The 26,219-nt window shown below is 41.2% G+C and overlaps 1 protein-coding gene across 4 annotated transcripts in view; it reads right to left on the bottom strand.

Annotated features, from left to right (window-relative positions):
• Positions 1–4,325: 4,325 nt before the first annotated feature.
• TP53BP1 (tumor protein p53 binding protein 1) overlaps positions 4,326–26,219 on the bottom strand; it is a 63,870-nt gene continuing 41,976 nt past the window's right edge. For 3 of the 4 annotated variants that reach the window (XM_061557938.1, XM_061557939.1, XM_061557937.1), the window contains 10 exons: positions 25,696–25,956; positions 23,883–24,024; positions 22,207–22,477; positions 20,307–20,498; positions 18,693–18,893; positions 16,403–16,615; positions 14,340–14,431; positions 12,216–12,415; positions 10,245–10,387; positions 4,326–9,619 (listed from right to left, as the gene is read on the bottom strand). In XM_061557938.1, coding sequence (XP_061413922.1) covers positions 9,432–9,619; positions 10,245–10,387; positions 12,216–12,415; positions 14,340–14,431; positions 16,403–16,615; positions 18,693–18,893; positions 20,307–20,498; positions 22,207–22,477; positions 23,883–24,024; positions 25,696–25,956 — 1,903 coding nt within the window. In that variant the 3' untranslated portion in view covers positions 4,326–9,431. Of the gene's footprint in view, positions 9,620–10,244; positions 10,388–12,215; positions 12,416–14,339; positions 14,432–16,402; positions 16,616–18,692; positions 18,894–20,248; positions 20,499–22,206; positions 22,478–23,882; positions 24,025–25,695; positions 25,957–26,219 lie in introns of those variants that run through there. The other variant, XM_061557940.1, reaches the window with a different exon arrangement.

Consider the following 26,219-nt stretch of genomic DNA (forward strand, 5'->3'; position numbering starts at 1 on the left):
GACATGGGGCCCCATCCGCTATTCGGTCACTATATAGTCTAGCAGATATTCTTACTTGGATGACGTGTGTCTTTGCTGTTGTGTGGATACACCTGCTGAAACGGCGTGTTTATAATTACAAAGAAGTCTAGCATCTTTGTACCTTTGTTATTGAGCTGATCTGGTCTATGCCTTCCAATCACTTCATTCGAGGTGCCTGCGTCATTACCCACCAGGGAATTAGTCACCCACCAGGATGACTTTATCCCTAGGGGCCACTTTAGCTAGCACCTGTGACAAGAGGTCATAGAAGTCATCTGACTCAGCGGCCGTGCCTGCATCTCTCCATCTTCGTGCGGAGGCATGAGCCACCCCCATTACTCACCTCCCTTGTATGGAGAGGCAAGCCCACGGTAGCCTGGGACTTACAGCTTCCCACACCTCATCGCTGTGCTCCCATGACCCCTTCATTATTTTGTTCAGAAGAGCCACTCCCTGTTGTTTGGTAGTTTCCTGTCCCGAGTCGAGGACTGTCCTTCCCTCATAGTAACTCGAGTCAGAATCAGTTCACCGGACCTCCTGAATACCGCAGAGATATCCGCGATACCGATCCAGCTCCTGGCAGAGGAGTGGCAGCCTCTCCTCCGCAGTGAGCATACGAACATTCCACGTGGCCACTCAGTAGCTTTTTGCCAATTCTGGAGGAACCCCAAGGGTGCGGGTTCAGTCTCTGGGTTCCACAAATAGGGTTTGGCCATGGGGGCGTCATAGACGCCTGGGCCTCCAGCACAAGCTTAGTTTGATATTTAAAATGTGGTTGTGTGGTAATTTATCTTCCCGCAATGGTTTGCTCACTGCAGTTTTTCCGACCGGCACCATCAAGGACGTGGTGGTTGTTTTTGTCAGACACACACACATATTTCACTCACACTCTTGCGCACTCTCATTCATTCTCACTCACATTTACTCATTCTCACGCATTCACTTACACTCACATGTACGCACTCCCACTACCACACTATCACTCATACATACATGCTCACTCTTATCTCACTCACACATTCACTCCTACTCTTACGCACTCACTCTCGTTCACTCACACTCTTGTGGCTTTGAAACACACTTCCACTTACACTCACTTACATTATCACACTCTCATTCACATTCTCACTCATACTTTCACTCGATCTCACTTGCACTCACTCGGACTCTCATTCGCTTGCACTTTCACTCACTGACACACTCACTCACACACCCTCATTCTCTCACACTGTCACTCTCACTTTTACTCACGCTCTCACGCACGGCTCAATCCCAGTGTCGTGACGGGGCATTCAATGCCCTCGTGGCTATTTAAGTGGCGCTCCGAGTTCGATTTTCTCTTTTTTATCTATTCAACGATTTTTTTTTCATTCCGTGCCGTAAATAATCAATTCCGAAACATCAGTTCACGTAATTGGGAATCGATTCTCTGGGATCCACTCCCCATCCCTGGGTAGAGGAATAAACACAGCAACGGCAGCCCAGCTCTCCAAGAACACAAGATATGCAGCTGGGAGGAAGCGTGGAAATAGAAAATAGATTGGACATAAAAGCGTTGTGTTGATCCACTAACTGAACTAACGTGTGCCTAACGCCCAACAATGGAAGAACACCAGGACCCCTCTGAAATGAAGGGGCGTCCTATGGATGGCGACAGTGACTTTAAAAACTAATTTTTTACCAAGGTTCAAAACCTTATGTTTCTTCGTCAATGCCACCATCATCCACGGGACTCTTCATCACATCTTAAAGAACAGCTGGAGGAGGGACAGGCCCCTCCTACACGGCAGCTGACAAGACTGCCCTCCAAAAGGAATCGTCTTGTGACACCCACGTGTAAAGGCGAAAGTGACGGACAAATGTGTATGCTGCCTTGCATGGCTTCCAATTGAACACTGGAAGCCCTTGCCCAAGATGTCGTGACTGCTCTGGTGGAATGTGAGGGCGTCTTTCCTTCGACCCTGTAACACTGGGTGATGTAGTCGCGGATCCAGACTGAGATTCGTGCCTTGGAGGCTGCATTAACAATAATAATAGTTCAATTTGTAACGCGCGCAAATTTGCAGACGTAGTGGCTGCAACTCAGAGGCGCGGAGCCAATCTCAGAGTCGCTCAAAAGCATGATTGTAGAGGTGAGTTTTTAAGCCTCTCTTGAAGGAGGCGATTGAGATAATGCTGCGAATGTGCAGAGGGATATCGTTCCAGACTGTTGGGGCTGCCACCGAGAAGCGGCGCATAGACGTGACCATCCTGGATCTTGGTATCAAGAGGCGGTCGTGAGTCGAGCTGCACAGGCATCTGCCGTGTGCTGAGCTTGCAAGTTGTCAATGGTCTAATGGTCCGTTGTAGGTAAAACGTGAGGGGCTCTCGTCACATCGAGAGTGTGGAGGGCCCTTTCCGTGGCATATGGTGCTGGCCAAAGTGCTGTGAGATTCAGTTACTGCTGCAAGTGGGATTTGTGGATGCCATCTTCCGCAGGAACTGGTTAACCACACAACTTAATTCTAGATTTGAAGCTTTCGTGACTGCAAGGATTCATACTCTTAGCTTTTTTCGGTAAAGTCACGTAGGTAAAAAAAATGAAATTAAAAATAATAAAAATAAAATGATAAAAAATCACGACGTTTCGGAGGCAACACAAGTCTCCGTCATCAGGTGGGACCGTCACAGCCATATTTGCTGTATCAAGTGAGACTTGTGTTGCTTCCGAAACGTCGTGATTTATTATTATTTTATTCTTATTAATTGTAATTTCATTTTTTTACCTACGTGACTTTACCGAAAAACTCAGAGTATAACCGCTCAACGGCAGCGGGTCGCGTTGTTCTCTCCTGCAGTACCCAAGACCGTCCGCCGTGGGGCCCTCACGAGCCGACGGTGATTGTGTGTCAACCCTCGATCCGCGCGGGTTAACTTCTTGAAAACATGTTCTTGGTTCTTTCGGTAAAGTCACGTAGTAGGGAAGTAATAAAATAATAAAAATAAAACATTATTTTATTTATTATGTTTTATTTTTATTATTTCCCTTCTACGTGACTTTACCGAAAGAACCAAGAAGATGAATCCCTGCAGTCACGAAAGCTTTAAATCGAAAACTTCTTGAAAACACTTCACGCGAGATGCCGACTTCGCGAATGCAGAAACCCTTGTCCCACTGGGGAAAAAATGAGGTTACGTTCCTGGTACGAGTGAACATGGGGGGGGGGGATGTCAAATGTTTAATTACAATGACTACAATAAATATAACATTAATATATGTTACTCTCAGTTTTTTTCGGTAAAGTCACGTAGGTAAAAAATAAAATTAAAAGTTAATAAAAGTAATAATGGAAATAAAATAATAAATCACGACGTTTCGGAGGCAACACAAGTCTCCGTCATCAGGTGGGACCGTCACAGCTAAAATTACACATCACATCCCCTTTTATGTAGAAAATGGGAGTTTTATCTTCAGAAATGTATTAATGACTTTCCTTAAGGGGCCATCCATTTAGTACGTACGCATGGAGGGGGGGGGGGTAACCTAAATGCGTACGCTTGCATATTGGGGGTCTACTGACAATGTACGTACGTATAGGAAACGGGGGGAGGGGGGGTTGAAGCATCGATAATTTGTCTGCATTGGCCTTCAAATGAGCCACAGTTCAGTTTCTTCAGCTGTCAGACAACAAGCACTGCCGGGAGAAGTGGGACTGTGGGAGAGGTGTCACTTGCATGCCACCGTGCCCCTGACTGCAGCTCAGCAAAATAAGTGGCCAAGGTACGCAACGTATTTAAAGCTTTCGTGACTGCAGGGATTCATCGCCTTGGTTCTTTCGGTAAAGTCACGTAGAAGGAAAATAATAAAATAAAACATAATAAAATAATTATCACGTTTCGGCCACAACGCAAGCAGCCGACTGTCTACTTGACAGACCTGTTCTCCACCTGAAGACGGCTGCTTGCGTTGTGGCCGAAACGTTGTGAGAATTATTTAATGTTTTATTTTTATTATTTTATTTTTTTCCTTCTACGTGACTTTACCGAAAGAACCAAGACGATGTACGCAACGTAATTATTTAATGCAGCCGGCGGTGGACTCTGTTTCCTTAAACACGTTAATATTATTAATAATCCTTGATCGTTTCTGCGTGGATTAAATATCGACCGTTCTATAGGATTCGGGGGGGGGGTGCGTCAAGCGTACGTACGCAGGTGGGAGTATAGGGAGGGGGGGCGGTCAAGTTGACAGATTTTTGCGTAAGTACTAAATGGATGGCTCCTAAATGTATTTATTTTGCCGCTCATCAAAACCGACAAACAAATGAGTTGTAACAATTTAATGGCTCCAAAACATGTACTGCGATGCAAGCTTTACACCGACATAAGCAATTACCACGATTGCAAGTTACTTATAAAACGGCGCACAGATTAAACAATTTCAGCAGATGCATACGATGCCACTATTTAAATTGGCTGTGTTCACATGGCACTGGAGAAAACTCGGGTAATCCTCCATTGTACTAAGTAATTGTACAAACAGGAGCATCCAAGAGTTGAAGCAGAGATTCTTGTGGATGTCAGTGGTTTCTATTGGTGGAAGGCTTGAGGTATGTATGTATAACTTCTTTCGCATCGTAGTTAGCCAACTGTGCGGAGGTTATGATAATCCCCGTCTGGTATGGCAAACCGTTAAGTATATCTCTTTAGCATACACAAAAAGCACTCTATGGAGAAAATAATGATGTGCTCTTCATAATGGCAAACGAACTTGCAGTGTTTCCAGTTGTAACAGGGGTTTTTCATATATTTGTAGCTAAAGGTGTGAATTATAATTGGTAGATATAATTTTGCACGTCGATTTTTACTCAGCATACGACAAAAAATGTTCATGTTTGCACACAATATTGAGGATGTTATAAAAGAACATTGTGTATGAGATACACAAATTGGCTTAGGCAAATAAGTATGAATGGATCCACAATTATGGCAACCATAAATCAATGCAATCATTAAGAGATACATCAGGATAACCTTGTAATGTGTAATTTATATAAACAAATTAACATAAGGCATTTCAATTGCGTATTTACAGTTGTTTTGCTTTGTGGTAACCAGGCAAGGGGGAAATGAAGTTGTTAGGGATTTTCAATTACGAAATTATATTTTTTGGTAAATAAGGAAGTGAAAAAAACGTTATAATTTGTAGAAATATTTCACTTGTCTTTTGTTGATTGTGCACTGGTTAAATATGATAGGATGCAAAAAATGCATGCAATGTACTCAGCAATTAACTGATTGCCATAAAAATGCACATTGGTTGCAAATTGGACAATGCAGAAAATTTGTTTGTTGCAACAGGTGGGACAAGAAAAGCCAAGTTTAATTCATATTAAGCTGTTTGCTAAAACTATTTTTAAATCATGATCAATGAACACGAGCTAAGTGCTGCCATGTAGCTGCTCGGCCACAATAATCTTCTCAGCTTTTAGCACGAGGGCATTTATACCTGTTAAGTAAACCACGTGTAAACAGCTTTAAATTACATATGTACCAAAAGTCTTTACCAAACATATGTAGAGAGCAATCAACTGGCTTTGTGCAACATATTTTCAATTCCTCGGTATTCCAATAAAGGTCGTACGATAAATAAGAGGGCTGGAATTGACATGTATTTCAAGCAGAAAACGGTGATCAAATGTTGAGTCAAAGATAAAAGAAAATGAAATAGAACTGTTTGCTGTATGGATACCTGCCTAATGATACATTTGAATAGTGGCCAATCTGCAATGCATACACAATATTTTTCTAGCTTGTCGGTCACAACATCAATTGTTGCCTCCACCCGCCAAGCATTTGTTGGGGTGACGATTGTTTCATGTACGATGCTCAAAGGCACCAATGCCTGTTTGCCAAACATTAATTGATTGACGTTGCTTGCACACATGCAGGCCTAATATATCCTTTAACAAGCAATAGGATTTTATTGTATTTTATACCTACGTGACTTTACCGAAAGAACCAGAGTAAGAATAGGATCACATTTCTGTTGAAGAGACAATTGACAGACACAAACTAGCCTTCCACCAATTTAATGGACGGCTTGTATGATTGATAATCCGTACGAAACATAATACTTGGGTATTTAGGTGCATTCAAATTGATGAAACCTTCCATATCAAATCAAGTATATGAAGTACTTGTCCAAATTGTCGACCCTAACCTTAAACTGTAATCATTAATCTCGTACAAGGCCACATTTAACCAACTTTAAGGGTTATACAACATATTTTAAGAATCCTGTTGCATTAACAAGGCATACATTACAAGTATATACTAATTTTAACTTCAACATTACATTGTGGGGGAATAAGGACTTAAAATAGTTTTAAATGACTGATGAATATAATAAACACTGAACTTAAAAAGTACAACATTTTACATTACTGCTGGACAAATTACCTTTAGTAACCCTGGCACATTAAAATTGCAATATTGTTGTCTCTAAAAGCAGTTCTATTTATTTTAAAAATGCAACATGGATTAACAACAATACATAATTCAAGTATTTTTTTTTACAATCCTCCAAACCAGTTTAATAATGGTTGGTTGAGATGCAAAGACATGTTCCATGCAGGTAATTTTAATGTCACAATGTCCTATTTTTGCCAAGGGATCCACATAGGGGTTGCACTTAAAAACGAACATTAATTGTCCACAATTTCGTTGAAATTTTTTTTTTAAAGAAAGCAGCTATAATCGGCCTTCTGCCTAATTCTGAACATTTGGCAAAACTGTTTATTAGGAGACGTTTCCAGCATCCACAGCATGGTCCTTCCATATGTTAGCATTATCTAACAAGGGTCACGATTGTGATTCAGAGGAGGCTTTTTGAGGCTTCCAGTGGCTCCAGATTTTGGCAGAATCTGCACCGCAAACACTGGGGAAAATTAGACGAGCCTCTCTCCCTCCTTCCGTGCAGTACAAGAGGGACTCGGGGAGTGTGGGCAAACTTCCGTCTCTTTGGTGACTCGCAGACAATTAAAATAAAAGAGCCTTCTCTGCATCACGTTTGTGTCCCTGTGGGATAACGGGAACGTATTAAATGAGGACCAAGCTGGCGACGCTGGCAGCGACGGGCAAAAATGGGGCAATAACAAATTATAATTAGACGTTTACATTTCGAACTTTTAACTGCAATCTTAAATGCCTCACACTTAAACTGCTTAGTTATCTAAAGTTTACACTACAGACAATTGTAATGGCTACTCTGACAACACAGGTCAGTCTTTTTCTAAACTCTTGGGTTATTGTTTCAGCATAATTTACATCCAAACTATAAAGTTAAGGTGTCTCCATGTGGGATAAAAGGCTCAACATTGGGAAAAAAATCGTGGAGTAGGCATAACAAAGTGATGGGCTGGATTTCATACAGAAGTATGTAAAGCTATGGATTATGTATCAGATAGCATTGTGATTGAAACCATTTATAAAAAAAAGAACATTAAAAAAGTGTTGCTAATTTTTTAAAACTTTTGGTTCAGCTTTAAAAGGAAATAATTTTGGTGAAAGTAGATTCTCTGTGCCATGTATGCACAGATGGTCCTAAGATTTAGCTATTGAGCAAGCAACAGCAGCACATCATCACAAAAATGCTTCACAGTATAGACAGCTACAAAGCAAAAGTGTAATTCCTCACAGTAAACCTATAATTATTACATGAACGTATAACTAAAATAACATCCGGAGCATCTAAAACAACTACCCGATATTGTTACACAGCTGATTTATAGACTTTGACAATATTACGCACATCTTACCTAGGAATACCATGCAAAAAACGAATACACACAAACATATTAATAGCTTATATTCTTTGGGTCTTTCGGTAAAGTAACGTAGATAGGTTAAAAAAATAATAAAAGAAACAAAAAACTATGAAGATGACGGTCGCTTGTGTTGCGATCGAATCGTCGTAGTTTTTTGTTTTGTTTTAACCTATCTACGTGACTTTACCGAAAGACCCAAAGAATATAAATTCCTGCAGTCACGAAAGCTTTAAGTCAAGATATGAATAGTTTCACCAATAATATCACTAGCAGTTTTCAGACGTAAACTAATACGGTTACAAATAAACCTGGTAATAAAAAATTCATAAACACAGTATGTAGCAATCTAAAAAGCAATTCGTACACAATGAATGTTAGATAAAGATGAGTTTTATGTGCATGATTAGCGTGGTGGCGCAATAATCAACACCTCAATAAGTCACCCAGCTAAACCTGGGCGACCTTGATTTATCAACACAATGATTCCATTTTTGCAGAGAACCATTATGCAACATATCAAGTCTTAACCATTATTCACCCACAACTTGGTCCCTCTATGCAAATGTACACGTTTTTCAATAAGGCATATAATGAACTACTTTCAGTCACTTAAACAATGGCATAGTGAAGCACCTACAGAATATGTCTAATAAACGAGTCTTTTGCAAAATAACAAAGACCCAAACACATTTCAAACACCTGTTAAGTTTTATAGCCAAAATGCAAAATATCAATCACTGTCTTTTATAATGTCATCTTCCTACAGTGACGCATTTTGTTTATCTTGTTCTAATTGCCCCTGTGGTTGGAAAAACATCCACCAGGAAATGAAACCTATTTAAACTTTCACATTGTGTGTTTTTAATACACCTCAACTGTTTAAAGTGCACGGTTAAAAATAGTTAAAAGGCTCAAAATGGTAAGTCAATTTTGTTGATACGTGAAATAAAGTCAAGGGCCACTACGACAATTATTTTAGGCGACTGCATGACTAGCGAGTGTGCATAGCATTGCATTCTATATCTTAAAGGCAGCAAATGCCCAAATAGAACTGGATTGTGTAAATGCACTCCAAATGCGTAATTTTTTATGCGAATACCCCACAGCAATGCACATAATATTTCAAGTACAGTAGTTACTTAAAACGCTTGTTTTAAACAGACCGCAATTTTCATATCAATTGTTAGGTATGTTTTCACATTGACATTACAGGCTAAAATAGGGTGAATGCAACGAGTGATAAAACTTGTGGTGGAATGTTTTAATCAATGAGTGTAAAAAGATATCTTGGAGTTGGGCAAGTTTCTTAAACAGTGCAAATGTCGACCCTACAGCTTAGATTAACTTTGTTTACTTGTTGTGGCAAAAGGTTATGCAAAAGTGTTGCCGGAATTAGCTTATTTCTTACATAAAACTCAAACAGTTAAAATAATTTCATTGTTGTGCGATGTGTGTGTGTGTGTAAATGGGGAGATGGAGTTAAAATAAAATATTACATAAAAATCATTTGCAGATTTAGATATGTGACTAACCTATCAATCTGTCTTCTTCGGCATGCATTGTGAGAACTTGCGCATGGCTCTACAAGTAGTGATGGGGGGCTTAAACTGGGCGGTGGTCATGCCGGAAGGCAGGGTGGGAGGTGAAGGGGACACGGTGTCCTGTTACCAGGCACTGCACCAGCCACTCAGAGGACACCACGGGCATTTCTAGAGCAGCAGCACAATGCAGCATGCCGGGAGGGCATGATGCGTCCGATACCAGCAAGTCGTACTTGGCCACTGCGACATCTGAAGACGGCACACATCATGTAATATTATACATGACCTTTTTATTATTGGAACACCACGCACACATATGTTCAAGTGCAACAATGCAGTTATTTGTATATGCTATATACATGGACAATATATGCCGCACAATATAATATTATCTGGATTGAAATGGGAGTATGCTATCACTGGCATTCAGTCGCATTTTCAGGATTGAACGATTGCTGCAAGTGCAGATTGTGTAATAAACACTAAAAGTTTTGGTCATGACACGCAAAATTGCTTTTATTTCTAAATGTTCTGGTGCCTTATAACCTTCAGGTGACATAAGACACAATAAAGTGGCACATTTTCAGAAACACAAAACCAAAAAACATGCAAAATGGCTGTGGGATTTTTAGAATTAAAAACAATACATTTCAAAATAGAAGTTTAACATTTGAATCCTCATGTATGCAAGTTATTATTTGTGGCTGTATTGTCTGCAAATATTCCCTTCCAAGTAAAAATTCAGCTAATGTGAAAATAAGCAATATTAAAATGGGGCAATCATACTCTGTGATTGAACTACAGGGCCTGAATGCACTTTAAACGTTAAGGCTAAAATCTATAAATCACCCTTATAAGTAACATTGAGGCTTACCATTGTTCGGGGTGGGCTTGTGGCAGGTGACTGTAGCAGCCTTCGCCGCCATAAGAATCTCCGACCACAGGCCCAGGAAGCTCTCGTGATCCTCGGACACCAGTAGTACCCTTGTGTCTTCAAAGAGATTTTTCTGTCCGTGCCTAGTCAGAAAGTGAGGGACATATATCACAGATAAGTGGTAATTATTTAGTTCATGTGGCATTATTAACAATGGGTGTTGAGAGAGCTTAGCTGGGCGTACTATACATCTCACACACACACGCACATGCTCACAGATGGACAAGTATCATATAATCCATGCAAGCTGGGGCTCCACCTGACCTTCCCCTACACTACGACTAACTTAATAAGTTAAAAGTTTGGAAACTCAAACACTTTAAATAAAATCTTATACAAAAACAAGATACAGGCATACCCCGGTTTACACCCAGGATGAGTTCCTGAAAACCAGAACGGGAATCCATAGTACTTAAATCGAAGCAAAAAGAAATGGGATGGTGGATCGTAACGTGATATAGTGGATAAAGAGAGGATGCTCAGTAACCCATTGCGTATTTAATCTATACTGTACAACCATCAGTGTGAACAGTGCATGTATATTATTTATACATTAAGATATTTTACCTTGTCTAATCTACTGTTTTATTACTAGTTGTTCATGATATAAAACATTTTTACACTTCTATAAAAATAGTCACAATAAAGATGGTATGTGGGGGAAAACATTAATAGAGTACGTGTGTAGTGACTGGGAACGTCACTGTGTGGTGCCGGGCCTGCGAGGCCACGGCGGGATGCATACTGTTGTGTGTACACCCCGGACACGGGGTGTAGTACCAGCCCTAGTGGGGGCTTGGGTGAGCGCTGGTTAAGCGCGGTGGCACCACGCACAGCGTGCAGTGCGGGCTCCCGTTGAGAGAGCGAGGGAGTGTCAGCCAGCTAGGGTTACGTTGGGAAGCATGATACTCTGGCTGACCTGAGGACATGTGACCGGATGATACTGGAGGGGGGCCACCGGTGGAGGGGGCCAATGGGTGGTCACATGGTCTGAGAAGAACTCTCGAGAGCCTTCGGGGCAAGGGCGAGAGAGATCGAGAAGGTGGGCGGGGGGTGAGGCGGAGCCAGCCCCAGCCCGGCCCGATATAAGGGATGCCCTGAGAGGGGCTCGGGGTTCTTTCTGTTGGAGAGGCAGGAGATCCACGTCAAGCTTGAAGAAGCCTCCAGCCACGCGCTCCGGGACCCAGCTTGTGGTCCGGGCCGGGATAGCGGAACCGTGTCTAGTTCCGCCGTAGCGTGGTTAGTTGGGTGGTCACCGCCCGAGAGTATGTTGTGTTAATATCTTGGAGTATGTCGTGCTAAGAATTTAATAAAACGTGTTGCTCCCAAGAAAACGTCTGCGACTCAGTTGGACTCACTACACGTGTACACACGAAAGAGACTATTGTAGTCAGGGACGCATATGCTTGGGGGCTCCTCAGGACATCTTGCACCTGAATGTTTGCCGTGGAACGTAAAAAATGTGGGTATGAATAGTAAAGTTCGTAAATCTCGAGTATGTTAAAGCTATGTACCACAAAGTAAAAAGAGATTGGGTATCAATAAGTTGAGCACGTTATAGTGAAAGTACATAAAATGGGAGGGCGTAAATCGGGGTATTACAGTATACACAAAATCATGCAATTTTGCAGAGCATCATGCAACATCAAATAACAACAAGACCTCCATCTCTCCAAGTAAAAACATATTTCTTGTCTATCAGTCTTTATTGTGCTTTCGCGATGAATATTATCGGTATAATTTTTTTAACAACAAAACTCTGGATTCGTTCAACCTTTTGAGTCTCATTAGCAGTTAGATTTGCAAAACAAATATTGATGGGTATATACTAAACATTTAACCATGGCTAGAAACCCCAATAATTCATAAGCAAAACTGTAAAAAGAGCAGACTTTGGGCTCATGAGCTCACCACTCATTGATGGAGCCAGCAGTGAGGTTGTAGCCAGAGGGAAGCATGTATTTACGGTAGTCATGCTGGGTGTTCAGCAGGCAAGTGTCCCGCACCCACATGTGCGACACACAGGGTATGCCAGCCGCTAGCGCCAGCAAGTACTCGCGTGAGCGACACGGGAAGTCGCACACCAAGAAACAGAGTGAAAGCTCCGTGCACTGGACACACGCGCGCGCACACACAACACAAAAGTTTCTCATTTCAGCATCATAGTGGTAATTGACAATGTACCCAAAGGTATTCACAGTTCAATACTGAGGTAGAGCATGAATTTGCTTGTTATTAGGACTTATATATTTGTTACAACTGGAAGGGTTGCTCAGCCAATATGAAAACTATGAAATCTGCGATATGACTCAATTTTTATGTCATCTCAATGGGTAATAACAATTTTGCTTGTAATCTCTAGTGTGAATGTAAAAAAAAATTGAATTGGCACCACCTCTAATACGACAAGAACAATGCACCAGCAATCGTCAAAAACAAATACAATTGTTCTTTACAAGATGACACAAACATGACCAAGGCATCCTCTTACACCACAGTATATTAATTTAAAAAACACTGTGGTGTGAGGATTTTTCAACAATTAGTCTATGCTTTCATTTACAAATGGATTAAAATGTGACATTGCTGAAGTTTTAATTTGCACATTTATTTTCTCACTGCATTTTTTTACCCTTTTCACTTAATATTTTCAGTTTTTCACTTCTATCAAATATAACATCCTAATAGTTAATTATAAATACAGGCATATGAGTCATGTTACATAATAACACCTATACTACAAGGGTTCTATTCATCCACACTTTTACCAGATCTTGCCAGAAATGAGTCATATACCTGCAAGTTATCCAAATTATGCTCTGAATTTTGGTTTTGTATTAACCATCTAATAATTAGATGAGTCATACACAAGCATTTCCATATCTTTTATGTCGTAGATTTTTTTTGTTCTTTGTTTTTAACCATTAAACTATATCTGGATGTTTACTCCAATGGTTTTTTGAGAACAGTATTGTCTTTTCACACTGCAAACATACTATATTTGTACATCATCAATTACCACCCCACTGACACTTCATTGAGTGCAGTACTTGTACCTTGATGCCACTCCACATGCCGCACCCCCCCCCCCCGTCATTACGATCATAAGCAATAATTTTTTTTAACGCAAATTCGCTTTAAATTTGACGTTTCTTTATTGAAAGTTCATCAAATAAATTATTCTACACAGCAACAAAGTGTATTTGGTGTCTTTATTTATTTCTTTAGCACTTGAAACAAAAGGTAAGTCAAATTTTTGATAAAATATATCAATTTCTCCGTGATTTTCCAGACATTGTATCGAATTAAAATTGATTACAACCCCAGCGAGCGAAAGCAGAAGAAAATCAAGTATCAGAGCAGTGATTTTGAACTAATTGAAGGTAAGTTAAATGCAGTGCTACGTGACATGAAGTGAGGTGTTCCCCTGATGGGTTTTGTTCTGTTGTTGCATGTTGCTCTGTACGTATGACGTTGATGTTGTTATTCTTGTTCTATGCTAATAGCCACAGATTTCCCTTGCAAACTATCTGGGTAACTGGCTAAATGGGTTTTTCCGTATAAGAGAGTAAGCCATGAGCCGATGCATGCTAAAATTATTCTGCCGGCACCGTGCAACATTGTATTAACTCTCCCGGTGTGGCAGATATGCTGGAGTTCTGGGCGCTAGCCCAGAAATCTAAAGAAAGTAGTTGCTGGGTGGCCGGGGGACACACGATAAGGCATCCTCTCCCTGCCCCTCCTACCCCAAGAGGGGTTGAAGAAGCCTCTGGCAGTGGCCACTGAATTAATAAAAATAATAAAGATTTGAAAACAAATATTTATACAATGACTTTTTGGCATGAGTAGCTCCAGTGTGAAGTATTGCAAGTTTTACATATTAAAAATTACTTCAAGGCAACATTGCAACTGAAAAGCACATGCTTACTGAATGTTACTATTTTATATGCTCTTTAATAGTGGGTACCCACATCTACAATGTGGTCCACACCTTACAACCTGACCAGGGAGAAAGTGCGCACACAGCATGCTCACCAGGGTCGGGTTAAGGTTTTGCAGGACGGTGCCTCCTGCTGCCCGAATCTGAGCCTCAATTGCTGCGTAGTCATACGGCACTGCTGCTTGCTCTGGAAACCAAGAGGACACAAAAGGATTTAGTAAGCTGGACAATATCCCACTTAAGCACATGGATCAAAGTATTGAAACTGGTTTATTCCCATAATAATTCTCAATGAACTAAATTAATGTATAAGAGTGCCTAAATCTAAAAATGGCCTATGAGATGAAGCCACTACCCTTGTGTAGTGAGCGACTTTCGAGACATGTCGTGTAGAGCGCTTCTTATTTATTCTCACACTGGGCACAACACTGGCCGTTATACAGAACGTATCTACATGGCTACACATAGCCGACCCTTCTACACAACCCCATCGTCGGCGTCTAACTACATAACTGTCTGACTAGCACAGCGACGACGACGATGAGAGCCGTGCAGAGGATCGGCCACGTGGCCAGACGACGAAGAGAGATGGCGGCAAGCAGCGACGCAAGTCAGGACCCAGGACCCGCAACGGCCCCGAACCTCTGGTTCCGTCCGCCTTATATACCTGCCGGCAAGGCCAAGCCACACCTCCGGCCACGCTCCCTTCCAGAACCTTCGAGCAGGTTCCTGGAGCTTTCCAACTGACTCCGCCTTTCACCTTTAGCCCAGATACGCACCCCTTCTAGTTAGTTATTATATAACTTGCCCATACCCCCGATTACCCCTCCAGGCCGACAGGTGGAACCCTGTCATTACACTTGTAGCAACTTCTAATAACACAAATGCCAAATAGCGACTGATACAGCAATGTGTGTCACTCAGGGACACTGGGTATCATTTACGGTCAAATGTGTGATTCAAAGTACTCCTTTTCAACCACAAGTGCAGTTATTTTGCTAGATATTTTAGCATGCTTCTGATTACAGGAATAGTAATGAGGGTTACATTTTTTTAAAACAATTTATTACACTTGTTTGCCCAATATATTATCAGTCTTGTGACTCTTTTTCATGAGTCATAGGGGCAATGGTTGTTATATATAATTCCAATTGAGTAATCTTCAGGCGATATTTCAAATTTGCCAAATTTGGACCATGACAGCAGCACACAAAGGCCTGTCCTTCTGAATGCGGTGACGGCATCTTTAACTTTCACTGTGAAGACGGTGTGTATTTTTAAATTTAACTAACAGAGAACTCGTCGCTCTCCAATTGAAAATAAGAGACAGCCGTGATTGTCATAATCCTGTACTCAAAGCACTAAACGTAATTTGCTTTTTCAGACTTCTTCACAATTCTGGTTAACCACTTGATGAAGCTGGTTGTAATTACCAGTGAAACGTCGTACTCGAGTTTTCAATGTTATGGGTTTACTCTACGACACACCGGTGTGGTTAAGTAGTAACTAATTGGCACGTTTTGTTCACGTGACAAACCTTACTAAATTGGCTGTATCGGGTAGTGGTGGGTTTAACAACACATTCATATGTATGCGATCTAACCCAAAAAAATCTTCATTATGGATATTGGCTGCAAAAGCCTGTGTTAAAACTGCTTTTTTATGTAATAAAATGCCAAGATAATATATAATGTCAAGTTTTTATTTTATTTTCTAGGATTTAAAGAGAATTCTCGCAAAAGAATCACATTAACAGGATGGTTATGGCACTAATTTCAAAGTTGGAGAAATTGAAAGTTAACCTCATCAGTCTTTCGCATTAATTTTTGGTGTCACTATCTATCATGTCTGCTGAATTTCGTCTGCTATTTCAATTCAATCCAATCTTTATTTGTTACAAGGAAATTCCTGTTTAGCCAGATACCCAGCTATTTTCGGTGGCAACAACAGAGTTATTGTCGGGGTGGAGAGGAGCACAGCCAGCAGTCAGCCAGGAAAGTTGAGGAATAGGTTACTTTTAATCGTATTATGATTAATAAACTCACAGTATTAATCAGGGAGGTTACTGGATTCGGGCAGTGAAACTCTGCAACAAGCTGCGAACGCGAAGCCATATCACCACAGCGGTAACCAGCTTGTGCAAAGCTGTCCAGCTTACCTTCCTCCGTGCCCGAGCTCTCATCAGTGGAGAAGCGGGGTGGTCGGCAGTACACCCGATCTGCAGGGGTGGACACTGTCAACACGAAGCTGTAGCCGCAAAAGAGCTCAGAGCTGAGGCACGCCTGTGGCCCTGGCCGTTCCTCCGTGAGGCTGTGCGTGGGCGAGCGCCCGCCAATGCTCTTACATGGGCTGGAGCCTCCTGATGATGAGTCTGAAATGGCATTTTAATTAAAAGAAAAGTTACAATCTCCACAATTCAGAATGTGTGTAGTGAGTCCAACTGAGTCGCAGACGTTGTCTTGGGAGCAACACTATTTATTACATCAACTCAACACAACATAACGTAACCTACACTTCGGTGTTGAGCGGCCATGTAACCACGCTACGTCAAAACTAAACACGGTCTCGCTATCCCGGTCCGGACCACGAGCTGGGTCCCAGACCACGTGGCTAGAGGCTTCTTCAACCCGACGTGGATCTTCTTCACCAACAACCCGAAGAACCTCGAACCCCTCACAGGGCCCCGTCATATCGGCGTGGGCTGGGGCTGGCTCCGCCCCTCGCCCCGCCCACCTTCTAGATCTCTCCACAATATGCGTTGTTTCACATATACGTTCCAGGAATGTATTACATTGCAAAATAGCTGGACTCGACAATGTGGAGGAGTTGGACGTGGTGGAATTGCTTTAGTCCCATGGTGAGGACCTGTCAAATGAGGATGTAATGGAGCTGGAACAACGAGCTTAGGAAGAGACCGATGTAATGATACCACCACCACCACGAATATTAACTGGCATTCACTGCTATAAAAAGCTGTACCAGTATAAGAAAAATGCTGTCCAGCTGTTTTTGGACAGATTTTATAAAAGCTCTACAATCAAGCCAGGTCTGGAGAAAAGCCCAGGATAGAGCCAGCTTCCTCTGGTGAATATTCCTGTGCCTCCAGCTTCCTCGTCAGATGAAGAGGCAGTTTATCCTACTCCTTTGCATAATTCCACCATTGCTCACCCAAAGAGGCCTCGATCAGCAAGTTCTTAAACCATCTCTGCTAAGCATTATCTAATCATTTGAATTTATGAGTGAAAATGTACGTCAAATTATAATCTTTTTTTACATTTCATGACATTTAGTCACGCATTTTCTTTTAGTAATGTCTGCTACAAACTCAACCACTGATTTGAATCATGTTTATGGGAAATTAGAGTTTGCTTGAAGTCATTTCGAGTTGAGTAGCATATCCCAGGGACGCATCTCTTACATTTCTGCAATGCATAAACTGATCATGCTTATATATGTCCACAATCACATTTCTGCTAAAGTTGTTCACAATGATATAGTCTGTGGTTTTTTTACCTTGCTAAAGTAAGATATGGAGAGCCTCAGTAACCTAGAAGATTGCACCCCAGCGGTGTACGCGAGGGGTGCACGTGTGGTTTGCATGAAACTAAATGCTGCTTAATCCAGGAAAACCGGAGGTTCTGCTGGTTGGCACTCAGGGTCAGTCGAAAAAAAATGTGGGAGAATCAGGTGTTGCGAGCTGCAGACTCCAACATTCAGTTTTCTATTCATCTGAAGAGCCTCGGCATCGACTCGACCAGAATACGTAGTTTGATCATCACCTGAAAAAAATAGTCAGGTCCTGGAATTTTCATATCAGGGCTCTTCGACAAATTCGGCCACTATTGAGTAGTGACAGCGAACATGGAGGCGTGTAGGATAGTATTGACAAGGCTCGATTATTGCAACTCACTACTCTACGGGACATCTAGAAAAAGCATTACCAAGCTGCAGCGTGTACAAAATTATCTGGCATGTGTCGTGACAGTTACTGCAAGATTAGACCATGTCCGTCCAGTCCTAGCTGAGCTGCATTGGCTTCCGGTGACTGAATGAATGTTATAAGGCTGCACTGATTACATATAAAGTGTATGCCACAAATTAACCACAATACCTTGCTAATCACATCAAGGAGCAGAAACCATCACGTGAACTCCGGTCATCCTCGTAGCGGCTTTCGACTGGCCATCAAACAAAGACAGTCACTGCATCGCGCGCTTTCAAATGTGTTTCTGTGGCTATCTGAAGAGCTCTTCCTTCCGATATTCGGAAGCTACTTAAGCTTTGCACTTTTAAATCTAGATTGAAAATTCATTTCTTTAGAACTGCTTTATGTGTTAAAATTGTCGTCCTTTCCCCGCACCTCCGATTAACACGGTTGGCTACGTACGGTGTGAAAGAAGTTCAACATACATAAAATAAATCAACCTTATCATTGTTGCTCGACTTACGCTTGGCACTGGTGGATTTGCGGCCTCGCTTAGCTGGCGACCCGACATCAGATGATCCCTGGTCGGTGAGCTGCAGCCTTCGCTTGCCAGTGGAGGGCACGACCCGGGGACTTTGGGGTTGCCGTGCAGCTTGTGTGGTCGGAGACCGACCTTCTGCTGCTGTTCCAAGCCGTCGTTGCCTCTTGCCCTCCACAAGGTTATCTGAACATAAGCATTCCAGCATAAATTTTACAGTATGTCAACCTTTGAGCACTAACATTGCTATGCAACAGTATATGCATATTCCCAGTGGTTGCAATTAGTAAAATGCCATATTTGTGCCTGATAACCCTATTTCCCAGATTCACTTATGTACATGAGGACAAATATTGGCAACCCTTAATTAATAAATATTTGTATTATTTAAGCCTGGAAAATTTACATTGGTTAATTTAATTGCCTCAAATGAGCATGCTTTTATAATATTGAAGATATGCCATGTCTGGTTCTTGCATAGGTTTATCACAATCTGTTCAGACGAGGAAAATATTCTACAGGTTAACAGCAATACTGGAGAACATCACTATGAATCTTTCCTTTCACATCTTAAAGTGAAATTTCTAAATAAATCACCATTTTTGAAAAACTGCTTGATCTCCTTACCTTCCACTGGAAAAATAATCTCCAAGTTCCTTTTCCAAATCACAAAAACTATGCTCAACCAAAAACACACACCTCAACAAACATTCTAGAAGAATAGAAATCTATTTCCCTGCTGATTTGATGTATTGTCAATATTCAGGGACACAATTTCATTAAATAATAAACTTTCTTTAACAATTAACTTTCTCTTACAATGTGGTAAATATAGCTGGCATTACTGGTTGTGAAACTATAAAATACCAAAAAATATTGATTACTTATCAAATACAAATTAATTTTACATGTTATAGATGTTTACACAAACAATGCATGCATCATTAGCATACAACTTAATATTAATCTATGAATCGACGATTATTATCAATTGTATTACTATTTTGAGAACATCCACTGTCGCAGGATATTTCATGCCACATGTATTCCACCTCTATAATCCGTATCCCCTTACATTTTCAAATGACACCCCACTCCAATCACTTCCATCTCTATTAGCACATTGCTAAGCGCTTTTTTTGCCATGAACTTAATTGCATTACATATCCTAACCCATGTGCAATAATAACCAAAGGAATTCACAGCATTGCTATAATCCACTGCTGGAGGAAGACTTCCCCATATTTTCACCCCACTGATCAGTGCTGTTTGGTGATCTTGACTAATCTAAGAAGCTCTGACCTCAACTAAACATGTGGATATGTTATCGCTCAGGATATATTGGTACCTTTTAACTTTCAACAAATTTAGTTCCATCTACCATAACGTCTTATGACCTTCTCCCTTGCTGGATATCCTCAGGTACCCTACTATACACTACACACACCACTATTGCAATGTTTGTTCAGTATAATAACTAAAATATCTCAATGTGTATTGCTAAACCTTGGAAGTCTTGGAATGATCCCTTCCGGACTCGCCTGTTATTTGGCAGCTCTTTTTATCATTAGTTACAAATGACGCATTAGGCCAGTGTACCGAGGCTGACATCTGCCATGCGCTTGTGTGGAGTGGGTGGGCACAGCGGGTCCAGGCTGTATTGTGCTCTGAGCTGGTCGCCCTGCTCGCTGGACAGGATGACAGCCACACGCCGGTACCACTTGCGCTGCCCGTCTTTCTCCACACAATAGTACAGCTCGTCCTCCTCCCTCCGGTGCCCCTTGATGTACCCTGTGCACAATTGGGGTATGCAGGACAAGGGGCAATGCATGAGCAACATTTTACGCAGGGTAAAGCTGAAAGTATAGTCTCAGATGAAACTGATACGCACGGTTGTTGTATCCACTTACATTTTTGTATTGTTTTGGTTAGCAGTAATTACTTCAATAAAAATCTACACCAATGTATCTCGTATGATAGTGCTGGTATTATTTTTGAACGTTAAAATGTATACATTGTACTTGCTTGAATTGTTTTATATTGCCCAAGAAAACCTTAGTCTCCAAAACTATCGTTTAACCTTCCAATCGTGTATATTAAACTATTATATTAGTAGTACTTTTCTTTTGAGAGTAAAGCAAAGTCTCCAGAGAAATGTCATGTATACAAGGGGGTGATAATTAACCCCACCAGATAGAATTCAGGAATGAGTTGGCTGTACTGCTAATAATGTATTAAGCTACGTGTCCCATACACATAATGACACATCACTATTTTGCAAGTCACTGGCTTAAAAGTGCACTGCCCAACCTCGACAGTGTGAGGGCTTTACTGATTTTGTATATTGCAAACTTTCGGGCGATTTTATCACATTCTGCATATCTCCTTTGGAGACATATGGGTGACATAAGCTGAAGAGCTCCTATGTTTAATGAAGTCACTTGATTTTGGGTGATGTGACGAGTGTTCATATTTTATTATTTTAATTATGGGGACCACTTCCATGAAGTGCAGGATGCAGTTTACAGCGAATGAACACAGGACTCACCACCACAGCACAGAAACGTTCCTGTTGCCATGATATTGCAGTCACACGATAGTTATTTCTGCACCAGTCCTTATATCTAAACATCCTTAAGGGACAATATACCACCTAAATAACTCGTGATCTGGTGCTTCTGTGGATATTTGGGTACGCAGAAAAGATGGTGATGGACACTGCATATGCTGCATTGGTTTATCTGCACTATGGGGACCTCATTTGCCAGTAAAAATATGATAATTGGTTCTTTACCCTTCTATCTGGCAACAAAACTGACACCTTTTTGCAAGGAGTCATGAGAGTTATGTATCAGAGTTATGTTCTTTTGTTTGTATTATGACTGCAGGTATTGCGGTCTATGCAAACATGACTCCTTGCAAAAAGGTGTCAGTTTTGTTGCCAGATAGAAGGGTAAAGAACCAATTATCATGGTTTATCTGCCTCAAAAAAATTGCTTCCCTCGGTAAATCTCTCCAAGACCCGAGTTCAAGCTCCAGGTTACCACCTGAAATAAAATGAGTTTAACTGTTATACATCAACCAAATAATAACATGTAATTCAGATATGGGTAATGCAAACCAGTGTCAATTATACCCAGCGAGGACAGAATGAATACGGGCTTCAGACTCAGAACAGATCTCCTGAATATCAATGAGGCAACGAAGGACATGTAAAGCAGCTAACTAGGGAACTTTTAGGCAACTCAGTGGGGTTATTCTGGAGAACTTCTTGGCCAAATAATCCTAATTTGGTGCCAAAATTTGACTTTTGGTGTGGAAACATTCAACATGAGATATCTGTAAATACAACAGTAGCACAGTGAATAACTACATAACTATGAAACAATATATAAAACTATAAATCTGATGACTCAGTCCTCAGAATACAAAGTCGAGTGTGTACGATTATAGCTCTGAAGACCAAGGTGTAGCATGTCGTGTTTGGGCCCTTCCTGACCTGCGGAGAAGTACTCGTCATGGGAGAGCGCCGTGACCTGCGTGTGCAGTGGGATAGGGTCACACAGCAGGACGTCACGGCCCGCCACGTCGCACTCGTAGCCGTCGTCGAAGCGCACACGGCACCGCCCGGCCTCGCGCTCGCCCACCACCCGCCCCGAGTAGAAGTACTCGTTAGAGCTCCACTTGGCCACGACGCGCAGTCCCACCAGGCTGCTGCTGCTGCCGCTGTTGCTGCCCTCCCCGGCTATCGTAACCACCGGCACATCTTGCTGCGGAATTACATGTCTTTTAGTAAAGCACACTCACAATTGCATTGCAGATATTTATCTTAACTATCGATATTTAAATTGAATTAATACATTTTGATTTAAAGCTTTGGTGACTGCAGGGATTCATATTCTTGGTTCTTACGGTAAAGTCGTAAGAATTTTATTGTTTTATATTTTTATTATTTTATTGTTTCCCTTCTACGTGACTTTACCGAAATAACCAAGAATTTGAATTAATACATCTTAAAACATTTTGTTTATGCAAAACAGTCTGTTGTTAAAGCATATAAAAGGTGTACCTCGTTTAAAACAATTATATAGTTGAAATAAACTAGCCAATAAGATTAGTTTAACTCTAGAGACATGGTAAAAACATGGCAGCATTGCTGTCCAACGGTGCGTTGCCAGGGGACAGCGATAACAGAACAGGCCCAGGGTGCCAGGGCACAGCTCACGCAGTCTCTGGGTGCACCATGGGCGTGGATCCGCCTCCCTAAACACATTGTCGGCGAGATCACCGATTCCGGATTTCAGGCTTTCAAATTCTGAGCACATGGACATCTCCTAACTTCACCAAACGTCTTGTAGGAGTAAGTCTTTGAGCTGCAGTGAACCAATGATTATGCCGATTAGATGTATTACATGTACTAGATTAGATGGCTGTTGTTCACAATTGCACCCAATAAAGAAAAACCTCCACACTGGTGCAGGTTATAGAGGCATAAAAGCAGAGACGAATGGACTCTGCCAAGGTGAATCACTTTGTCACCAGCACATAGGGGTCAATGCCAAACTAGTCAGGCACCAGGATCAAACATGCCGAATATGATGATTGACTTCATAGGCAAGTCGTGTTGTCAACCGCACATAGGGTCAACTTCCGAGCTGAGCCAGATGTCAGGGTCACATTTCCCAAAGCTGACGATTGATGTCAAAGGTGAGTCGCATTGTCACTCACTCGCACGCACGACTGAGGACCACCAAAGCAAGAAGTGGCTAAGGGCCCCTGACAACCTGATATTCCCAGCCTGTGGTCTATCGTGATGCCTAAAATGTAACCAAGTAATAGACTGCTTTGTATTTATATTCCTGGGATTCCCTGCTCCCTGTCACACTGGATAATGGTTGCAAGGTAAGCAGAGTTAGACTGCTATTCCTAGGACTCACTACACACTGTTACTCCAGTTCGTTTTCACACTGTGACTCTAGACAGCTTTCACATGAGAAGTCGAGTTCGAATTGAAATACAGGGGCTCACTGATCAGTCTGCTCTTGCTCCTGTATATCTGTAACCCAGATTACTCTCAAATAAATGTGGCAATCCTTTTAAGTTACATAAAATATAAATGAAAACATTCTCGGTGTGACAAAGCAAACAAAGACATTTCAAACATTGAGGTCTCACCTCTGCCTGAAGATGCATGAGCGGCGAGGCTGAGCGTTGCAGGGAAGAGCGACGAAAGGGCCCGGCAGCAGCCAATGCAGCTCGACTTGTACAGGGGCCGCCGGAGTCGGCGGTTAGCCACTCTGGGCCCGGGATGACTCCACTGCGAATAAGCAAAGCAGCACTCCAATTAGAAGCATTTCTTTATCACACCAATATTGCCCAGTAGAGAGTTTGTCAAAGAAAAATCCTCCCAGCTCAGCAGATGGATAAATAGTTCAGCAAGGTATATTGTTAGTATAAAAAAAATATTTAACAATTGTTTGTCAACCTATTGAAAGCCTATATATTTTGTTTTCTATCTATGTGACTTTACCGAAAGAACCAAAGAATATGAATTCCTCACTCACGAAAGTTTTAAATAAAAAATTTGATTATACTTCACCACACTGGTCAGTGTGGGTTAGTGAAGGACTCGTTCATATATCACTAATGTTGATGTGACTGGGAATCAAACACAGATGTATCCATTGCCCAGTGGATACAACAATCAATACTTCCCAATATTGTTAGTAATTACAGGTAATTCTGGAAGTTGGTCAAGACTTCCCAGAGTAAACCACAAACGCATATGTTTAGCTTATGCTTAGTCTTCATTACAATCATATCATTGTTTTGCTACTAGTTGGTTACCAGCGGTTATTTCAGCCGGTAACTAGAATCAAGGATGCTTTAGAAAAGGTAAAACTTTTTGATTGCAAAGTTTGCAGTCTGGCTTTGTGAGCATGTTTTAATGTAGCTGAGACACATGCATTGGGATAAGTGGGCATTCTGTGCAAGATGGATGGCAGCAAGTTATCAAAACAGGCACTCCGGTGCCTACCCAGAGGTCAGTGACAAAGTGAAACACCTAAAACCAGATCGTGGGACACCAAAGGCCAGATTCACATCTAAGACAAAACAGACCAAACATATCACCTTGTCCATCTGTTGCATTGTTGGTGATGCAGTCATTGGCATGTTGATGTCAAACATGACTGGCAAATACATTTTTAAACAGATGAACCAGGCACTAGAAGTGTACCTTGTAGATAAAAAATGTTAGCTAGATAAATATGCATAAGCAATTTAGGAAAACAGCAATATAACTGCTACATTGTCTTACTTAGATAGTTTTTATATGTTGGCAAAATCTACCAATAGACATGTAACAATGCGTTGATTCATCAATTAGAATCAATTACTCGTTTCACAATGGATTTATACAATTGTATGAGAATAAATTGTTTACATTTCTTGTAACTATATGAAATGTTCATGTGACTCCTGAAATCACTAGATGCATTACATTCACCGCAATATTCAGAATACATTTTTATTCATCAAACTATGCTCAGAATTTTGAATATTGTTTAAATCACAAAAAGAAAATCATTATGAAATACCTAATTATCGAGGTTTATATGCACAACTAACAGATGCCAAGGACTAACGAGAATGCATTGAGGAAAAATATAGCAAAGCTAGAAATAAACTGGCATGCACTAAATGTGTTCATAGAATTAAGGTGTCAATCAGAAAGGGGTGGGGGAATTTTTTTGAAAACCTGATATTACAGATATGGTATTCCACATTACAATTAGTTTTTTTACATATTATTCCCACATCAAAAGCCTTAGAGTAAAAGATAACATTTGTAAATAAAATAAGTATTTAATTACATATTTGAAACCCAATTAATGTATTAATTGCTTGCATTCTAAAATATTCTTACTACCACAGCTATAGGGCGACTACTGAATAAATTTCAGTGACTGTGCAGTTTCACGTTTACCCATCTGATTGCATGTCTCCATCAGAGCTTCCCCGGGCGGCTGCTGGTATGATGCTGCATTCAGTCGCACGCTTTAAGTTCTTGGCTTGGGGACCACGGTCTGCTACTAGTGTCCACTCTGCTGTGGGCTCTGGCTCAATTGGATCCGAATCATCCTCATCCCCGGCATCTCCATCACCTGCAATCTCTTCCCATTCGGTATCTGGCTCCAAAAACATAATTGGAGCAACGCTTTGTGGACCCTGCCAAGGATAACGCTTCCTGCAACACAAATACATGTACGCACACATTGATAACAAGATACTACACATTTCAAATAGGTTTGTATTTACATCTCATATTATTTTGTTTAACCTGGTGAGAAGTTAAGATATTAAGGTAGTCTCATTTGCAAGTGACCTGGGGCATGAGTCTGCTAGTAGGGGTAAAGATTTCTAAGCATCCACTTTAGTAAATTTAACACGTATGCTTTCACGAGGAATGGGTGAGTAAAATGCATCATAAACCCTCCTCTACCCAACACA

The sequence above is a fragment of the Lethenteron reissneri genome, chromosome 24 (genome assembly GCF_015708825.2).
Source record: "Lethenteron reissneri isolate LAM-NWPU_2019-01 chromosome 24, ASM1570882v1, whole genome shotgun sequence".
Classification (NCBI taxonomy): Eukaryota; Metazoa; Chordata; class Hyperoartia; order Petromyzontiformes; family Petromyzontidae; genus Lethenteron; species Lethenteron reissneri.